General features: G+C 50.5%; 1 protein-coding gene across 2 annotated transcripts in view; it reads left to right on the top strand.

The window, feature by feature from the left end:
- Positions 1-3,773, top strand: part of CABP1 (calcium binding protein 1) — a 13,432-nt gene extending 9,659 nt beyond the window's left edge. For both annotated transcript variants that reach the window (XM_008938075.1, XM_008938074.1), the window contains 3 exons: positions 1,112-1,221; positions 1,631-1,778; positions 3,190-3,773. In XM_008938075.1, coding sequence (XP_008936323.1) covers positions 1,112-1,221; positions 1,631-1,778; positions 3,190-3,215 — 284 coding nt within the window. In that variant the 3' untranslated portion in view covers positions 3,216-3,773. The remainder of the gene's footprint in view (positions 1-1,111; positions 1,222-1,630; positions 1,779-3,189) is intronic.
- The last annotated feature ends 4,448 nt before the right edge of the window (positions 3,774-8,221 follow it).

Below are 8,221 nucleotides of genomic sequence, written 5' to 3'. Positions count from 1 at the left end.
CCCCCCCCCCCTTCTTTGGTTCTCATTTTCATTCCCTATCATCTCTCCTATTTGTTTGTGGTCCCTAGAAGTTGATGTCTGTTTCTTGCTTATCAAAGGGACAGTGTGGACTGTGCTGCATGGGAATGGTGAGTGGAAGGGTTGTCATTTGTGCTTGTGCTGTCAGGTATAAAACTGTCCTTGATGTGGGCGGTTAGACATTGGTGCAAAAGTTGTGGGTGTTGTAATATTGAAGCTGCTTACAGACGGTGTCACGCTGAAGTAAGAGCCTGGGAAGATGGAGATGCTTTGGTCAGATGGGTGATGGGTGGGCTGTTCACTCTGCCCTGGCTGTTTGTGGATCTGCTGTGTGCCTGGGGATGGGCTGCGTCCAACTCACTGTAACTGCATTTGTGCCCCTTGTCTTTTATCATCATCTTTTGTTGCCCCTTGTCTGTGGCAGTGCAGGGTATTACCCTCAGCCAGGTGGGAGAAAGGATATTCAGTGCATGTATTTTCTGACACGTGATGGTGTAAGAAGAACAAGTCCCTTGGTCAATGGAAGGAAAACAGTTGTGACATACACAACCAGTCACACACAAAAGCAGCTGATAACCCTGGCACACAAGTACTTAGGGATTTGAGAGCATTACTGCCAGCTTTCAGATAGGGGACAAACAAGAAAAAGGACTAATACTGTGAATAAACAGTTGGACATACATTAGCCACTGCTAATGGAGCAAGACTCCACCACTGCTGCAGGAAACTGCCCAGGCCATGCAGGAGCATCATGCTGTGCCCTTGCCATAGCCTTTGGCACAGGCACAGCAGAGGGTTGCTATAAGCACTGGAATGATCAAGGCTTTAATGCCTAGTGCATGATGCCATAAGGATGTGACAGTCCATGGCAGACTAGGATGGAATAGCCCAGGCTCATTCTGCCTAGCCCACAATCCAGAAAATACAAAGACAGTGTGAAACTACCTCTGCTTTTCCTTCCGCTGTCCTGCACCTTCTGTGCTTTGCTTCCAAGAGAACCAAGTCCTCCCTGGGGCACACAGAAGTGCAAAGCGAGTGCTGGACTTGGCTAACGTATAGAATTCTTACACATGATCTTTCATCTTGTCTCAAGTGGGTGGCCACGTGGATTTTGAAGATTTTGTTGAGCTGATGGGACCAAAGCTGCTAGCAGAAACTGCAGACATGATTGGTGTAAAAGAGCTGCGTGATGCCTTCAGAGAGGTGAGTGCTCTCTACCATGTGCTCCCACAGAGGGGAGCAGCAGGAGTCAGGAAAGACAGAAGACCCACTTAGGGAAGAGAAGAGGAGGAGGAGAGAGCAGGACAGTGGAAGACAGAGAAAGAGCCAAGCCAGGCATGAAACAAGGGAGAAGCAGAGAAAATCACTAAGATATGGGAACACTTGAGACAAGGAAGAAGAAGGCTGGTGCAGACACAGCAGTTATGAGGGGTTTCTGAGGAGAAAAGACAGACTGGATCCAAAAGGCACTCAAAGGAGGAAAAGGAGGGACACAAAAGGAGTGCAGGAAAAACAGGACACTAAGGAGCAGGACAGTAGAAAATTCAACCCAGAGCAAGATCCATTTCCATTAACTGCATTTCCCCTGCTGGTATTTTTCCTGTCCTTGCAGTTTGACACGAATGGTGATGGGGAGATCAGCACCAGTGAGCTGCGAGAAGCCATGAAGAAGCTCCTAGGGCAGCAGGTGGGGCACCGGGATATTGAGGAGATCATCCGGGACGTGGATCTGAATGGAGATGGGCGTGTTGATTTTGAAGGTGAGAAGGGATGGGCGCTCCCTGTCCATCTGCTCTGCTGAGAGTCAGAGCTTGAAGCTGAAGGGAAGATTTGCATGCTCAGGGCCCAGGTATCTGAAGTGCTGAGGAAAAAATCTAACAAGACTTTATTTTCGCTAGTCAGCTGAGGAAAATGGAGAACATGAGCCCACACAGGAAATTCCTCAGCTGAAATGCTCATTTGTGTATAGCCTCTTGCTGCATCTCACTTTCAGTTTGGTCTCCGTAATTCTATCATGGTGAGAGATATGCCCTCTCACAGAGAAGCAGATTCTCGTGCACATATGCTGTGCCAGCCTTCTTTTTATGGGGCATTTTCATTTCTGTTAAATCTACTGTGAGAGCTGTGAGGAGGCTGAGTTGGTTTAGAGCACGCATTGCACCTTCCTTTTCTTCTGGCTCACCTTGTTATCTGGGTTTATAGAGAATTTGTTTCTGTGCCTTTATGCTAGAAGATGGTCACATGCCAGATGTGCTCACTAGGACTGCAGATACTTAATCTAGTGGTGTCAAGGAGTCACAGTCCTCAGGATTACTGAAACTTCTGAGGGCTTTGAAAATGAGAAAACTAGAAGTGTATCCATAGAAAGTGTTTGGTAGCTGCAGTTGTTCTAATGCATGGGCTTATTACATGACAGAAGCTCTCCTTGTTTCCCACAGCTAAATTATGTTAGACAGCTAAAATACATGAAATGCTACCCCAGTATCATTTTCTCTGTGAGTTACTGCTTTCGTTGTCAAAGGACAGCTCCATCAATGGAAGAGAAGTCAAGGGGGTAATTTCCACTGCCCTCCTCTTTGCAGTTATTAGTTCCTTGGCAGTCCAAGTGCAGAATGAAAACACATTTATATTTGATGGCATTTACACTCAATTTGAACAATTGTAATTGACTTCACAAGCTGCAGGGTGGTGAAGAAATAGATCCAGGGTATCCTTACAGTTCACCTGTGCCTTGAAAAGCGAGAAGCCCATCAAAGTAAACACTGGTGCTTTGCCACACTGGTGTCTCTGTGAAGTGGCCAGCTTACTAAGAAATCATGCTGTGTTCCCAAGACTATAAATTAAGGTTCCCTGAAGCTACAGTGCAGGGAGACAACACTTGCCATAGTGTCTTACGAGGAGTTGCTTGTGCAAACAAGACTGCACACTGGCTGGAAAGGAGTCTGAGGCAAAGAATTGACCTGCTAGTGGGATCCTATCAGCGTACCTAATGCAAGGATTAAAACCTATCTTGTGTGAGCTCTCCAGGGCTGGTCCTGAGCGGTGCAGCCCCGCTGGCAGTGTCTGGACACGTGGTTTCCCTCTGCCTGCATGCTGTCTCCAGGGAGTGAGAGCTGGGTGGGGGCCATGGAAGCCTTATGCTTCAGGGCTGTCTTTTCTTGTTGGTTGCAGAGTTTGTTCGCATGATGTCCCGTTGAATATTATCCTCAGCTAAAGAAGAATCAGCACCTTAGAGAGGGCAGAAGAGGACCTAGAAGGAGCATCTAGCCCCGATGTTCCCACATGAAGGTTTATCGGCTGGCTGCAACTGGGACATTGCAAGATGACCTGCTGCTCCTCCCTCACGGTGGTCCCCATGCCCCTCCACCCTTTCACACTGTGAAAGACTTGCAACTTCCTACAACTGGAACCATTCCTCGGAGATGATTGCAGGAAACTGCAGAGCCAGGACTTGCCATGATGCTTTCATGGGATATTTGCAACTTTAGACTACTCCTCCCCAGCTTTATTCTCCCACCAGCTGCTGCAAAACAAGAGCAGGAGAAATCCTCTTGGCTTGGTGGATGAGAGCAAAGCTGTTGGGACTGGTGGCAGCCTCAGGGCGTGCTCTGCACTTCTTGGTTTCCCTTGGTGAACCGTGTCTGTGTTTGCTGTCTGTGTGTGTCTATCTGTGTGGAGTTATTTATGCTTCCCCAGCACATATTTGCATCTCCTGTGGTTATGTTTACTAAGAGTAAATTCAAATACATGTCTTGTGGGGGGAAAGCGATAAATATGCACGCTGAAATGATGTGGAGCCTGGCTGTCCCTGTGAGAGGTGGTGGCTGGACTGGGGGAGAGGGGCTTTGGCAGATGCACACCCCGGAGTCTGCACCCGGATCTGGGGGTCAGTCCTTGCCACAGGAAGAGGAGTCATTGCTGGCCACTAAGCCTGTGGCAGGGCTCTGCCCTCCCTCCTGCTCCCTCGGTGGCCAAAGAGCCTGGAGCTGCCTCAGGGTGAGGGCAGTGTGTGGAACCCCCACCCCTGCATCCCCCCCGCCTTGCAAGGGGCAGGTGAGAGCCCCTGCGGTGTGGCTGAAGGAGCAATGGGAGGAAGGGCGCAGAGGGGAGCTGGGTGGGAGGGCGATGGGCAGCCACAGCCCCCCTCCCCTTTTCAGACCATTTCAAACACAACCGTGAGCCTGTGCTCAGGGCTGCGGGAGCTGAGCTGGAACATCTTGGTGCCAGTGGTTGGCCCGGAGCCTCCTTGTGTGTGTGGCAGTGTCCTGCTCTCCAGCTTCTTCACACTCAGCAGTGCTGCACGTGTCTGCAGCAGTGACCATGACAGCAGCCTCCAGGCCCTACCAGCTGCTTCCACACACATCGGATGCTCATCCCAAAATGCCCCCAACCTCCTGCTCCCTTCCCTGCCAGACCTACAGTTGTCACCGTTCTCTGTGCAGAGGCTCAGTCACAAGTTGGCAGGATTATTTTCTGCTAGAGTCCAAAGGGCATCGTCATTGCTGTGTGGAGCTGCTTTCCTCTCAAGTTACCCCTTACTCCAACAGGGAGGCTAAGGACCAATATTCTCCTGCTTCCTCCACCTCAAATCTTTGACTTCCCAGGTTGCCTTCCGAATTCCCAGGGTCCACGAATCCATGTCCCAAAGGAAGATTTTCTCTTCTGCTTTCATGTTGCTGTGCCAACCAGCATAGCTGCAGTGATGGCTGATCTCCCAGCAATGGAAAAACTGTTTCTCCTTATATCTGTGTGTGTGTGTACTTGTGTTTGCATGGGCATGTGCACAGGGGGAGGTTTCTGTGTGTGTGCATAAAAGCAGGGAGTGCAGATAGGTACCTGAGAGTGCTGCAGGAGAAGAGTTTTTTTGCATGTAGGTGTATGCAAACTATGTGTGTCTATCTATGGAACTGGTCCAGTCTTAGAAATGTGGTTGTGAGCCATGAAATTGGAAAGTGGGTATTTACAGATCTCCATATTTACTGCTACAGCAGCTTAGGAGATGAGGGTGATAAACTGAACAAAGTCCGGAGTCCTGGTATGTTATATATGTACTTAGGATAATACTGGGGAGGGAGAGACCTGTGCAGGCTTGTGCCTGCCCTAGCCAGTGGCCGTGCACAAATGTGCTTCACTTACAGCAGAGCCTGCTGAGGAAGAAGCACGTGTGTGTATGCAGAGTAAGAGCAGAGCTGTGCTACTGGCCTGTGTGCAGCAGAGTGACCGTGCCTGCCCGTGGGGACCGGTGAGGACTCGGGGCACACACCCTGTGCTGTGCCCAGCATGCACAAGCCAAACAGCCAGTGGCAACAAGCATGGCAGCTTCTTCTGCCAGCTCCTTCCCGGGCCCTGCACCAAGCAGATGCATCTTTTGCCCACAGTGGCAGGTGGCAGGACATGGTCTTAATTTTTTTTTTTTTAATTAGAAACCCATTTCTAGAGGCTGCACTGATCCACAGTGCAGTGTCGTGGTGGCTGGGGGTGTCCCCTGCAAACTGCTGCCATTTTTGCTTAGGTGAGTCCCTGGGTTTGTACCATGGCAGAGCTGTGTTTGTCTTTCCATGAAACATGGGGACTCGGGTGCTAGGGGAAGAGTGGCTGCAGGACACCTTTGTGTCATTGCAGAGGCAGCCCTGGAGCCACAACTACTGCCCAGGAAAGCTGGGCCTCAGCCAAATCATCTGTATCTGCCAGGTCTCACCATGATACACTGAACAGGGCAGACAGGGCAGGTCTCCAGAGCATTCTTTTTTTTTTTTCCTTCCAGCAGAAGCTTTTGCTGCAAACCGGGTTTTACTTGCACAACAAACCCCAAATAATCCCAGGGAGTTTACTATTTTCTTGTGCAAACAGGGTCAGAGATTAAAGCTCCAATCTAAATAATCTAATTGCAGAGATAATCCTTTTGCTCTCATCTCCCATCCAGTACCAGGGAGGCTTCCAAATAGCTCCACATGGCAGGGCAGAACCCATCCCCTCTGGGCACCTGAGCCCCATGGCCCCATATAGTTTGGGAGCTGGCCCAGGCAGTGGGGCTCACTCATATTGACTTCTTGGCTATCTCCTTAGCCATGAGGTCTGTTTCCGACCCACACATCTCCACTGCTCTTTTTGGACATCCCAAATCCCAATCCCCATTTCCTGCAGGAAATGGCTAATACCCAGAAGATGTGCCCCACACCTCTTGTGAATGATCAGAGCTGTAGGTGGACCAGGCAAGGCTGATTCAAGACTGGGAGTCATTTTGGCACAGCTTCCAGGGGACAAGGAGAGGTCAAGGGATTGAGAAGACAACCCTGAGCCTTTCACTTGTAGGTTAGTGGTGTAAATCCAGCCTGCCTCGAGGTTCTCAGTGGATTAGTAACAGGATACAGAGCCTTTGACATCTGGTGCACAAGCTGGCATCAAGTTCCTGGTGACTGCAAGTAATGATTTAGGGGTGGCAGCATTGGACATGGCAGATGCAGAACATTGGAGCACGCCAGCCATCCTCTGCCAGTGGCCATGGCCAAACTGTGAGCCAGGGCAAGTGCTCCTTCTGCACCTGGATGAGCACAGCCAGCATCCCTCCTAACTCACTGCTGCTTAGTTAATCCCTCTTCCTTCATGATGGGCTGCTGATTCTCTGGAAGTAATCATCCAGGCTAGTTATTAAAGATCTCTGACTGAGGAGGTATTGTAATGCTTGGTGCTTGACCTCTAAAAAGTTTGAGACCTTGGATGGAGGGGAAAGTGAGGGGTTTTCCCCTCTGTTCAAGGAGAGGAACTCTTCAAGAGTTGCTGATGTTCTGTGAGATGTCCAGGAGTCTTGGGAGTCCTGGTCAGGGACCCCAGGCTTGGTACAGCCACAAAAGCCCCTGGTGACACCCAAGGCAGAAGATGAACTAGGTTAGCTCCCAGCTGCCCTTGTACATGCCTGGGGGCAAAGAGGGCCCTTCATTTGTTGAATTCCTCCTGCTCATGAAGCCCATGTGGGCCACACAAAGGGCAGTCTGTGGCCCCTGGCGGGACCTTTGTTGACCTGATTGGTATCAGGACTGGAAATGGGAGGATTCACACCCATGGACACTGCTGTTTGTAACCTCAGCCCCAGCTGTCTCCTCAGCCTGCTGATGATTCACACCATCCCTCTTCCCACTTTCACAGCTCCTGGCAGCAACCTGGTGACACACAAAATGTTTACGTGCTTGGAAGTTGCGCTCCTGACAAGTGCATTGCATTTTAAACTGAGAAATCTGGAGAGATGAGGGAGGATCGTCTGTAATCTGTACAAATGAGCTCTAACAAGGCCTCCCTCAGCCTTGCCAACTGGACAGTGCTGTTCTGGCCATGGCTGCTCGCACGCCTTTGCTAACTGAACTGGAGGGACACCCACCAGGTCACAAATGCAGCAGGGATACAGGAGATTAGTCTGGATTTGATCGGATGCTGCCAGGGCTGAGGTCTGCAACGCCGAGATGGTTTGCCAGGCACCAGTGTGAGGTGGCTTAATCTGGAGAGGTGATAAGTGTGTGCATTTCACACTGAATTTCAGGATGCAGCTTCCTAAGCCACCTTGCAGTTTCAGGAACCCCTTTGTGGCAGCAGTGCTGGTGTGGGAGTACAGTAGTGCCACATTTGCCCTGGCACAGTTAAACCACGAGCCCAAGAGCTGATGTGACAGCAGCAGGATCACGCTCTGGGGCTCACTCCAGCCTAGGCAAAGCAGTTTAGGGGGTAGATACCCCCCCCCAACTGAATTCACTTCTCCAGGGCTGTGTCCTATTAAAAGGCCTCATAAGTGCATTACAAAACCAACAACCCTGTTTAATTCTCAGTCTGCAGCGCCAAGTCTTTTTTGCTAAAAGCAAATGCTTGGTGGAAGTCTGGAATTAATACAGTTAGCGCCTGGCAGTGAAGCCAGCGCCTGGAGCACAGACACGAGGCCTGAGCTTTGAGGAGCACCAAGATCAGAGCGAAGGGCAAACACAGAGGCAAACATTGTTACTTGCTCCCGCACTGCGCAGTGAGTGCGTCTCATCCAATCTCCATCCGTGATGTCTCGCTCCAGCCCTCTCAAGACCTTGCCAAGGTCCTCCAGAAAAAAACAACGATCTTACGTTGTCCTGCAAAACGCGGCACAGGGCGGGAAATCACCGGCAGCATCACGGTCAGCGCCTCCACCTTCCCCTTGTATTGCCGGGTTTACTTCTCAGGCCGATTCCTG

The sequence above is a fragment of the Merops nubicus genome, unplaced genomic scaffold (genome assembly GCF_000691845.1).
Source record: "Merops nubicus isolate BGI_N331 unplaced genomic scaffold, ASM69184v1 scaffold42483, whole genome shotgun sequence".
Classification (NCBI taxonomy): Eukaryota; Metazoa; Chordata; class Aves; order Coraciiformes; family Meropidae; genus Merops; species Merops nubicus.
The sequence above is the reverse complement of the archived record's forward strand: the minus strand, read 5'-3'. Positions and strand labels throughout refer to the sequence as shown.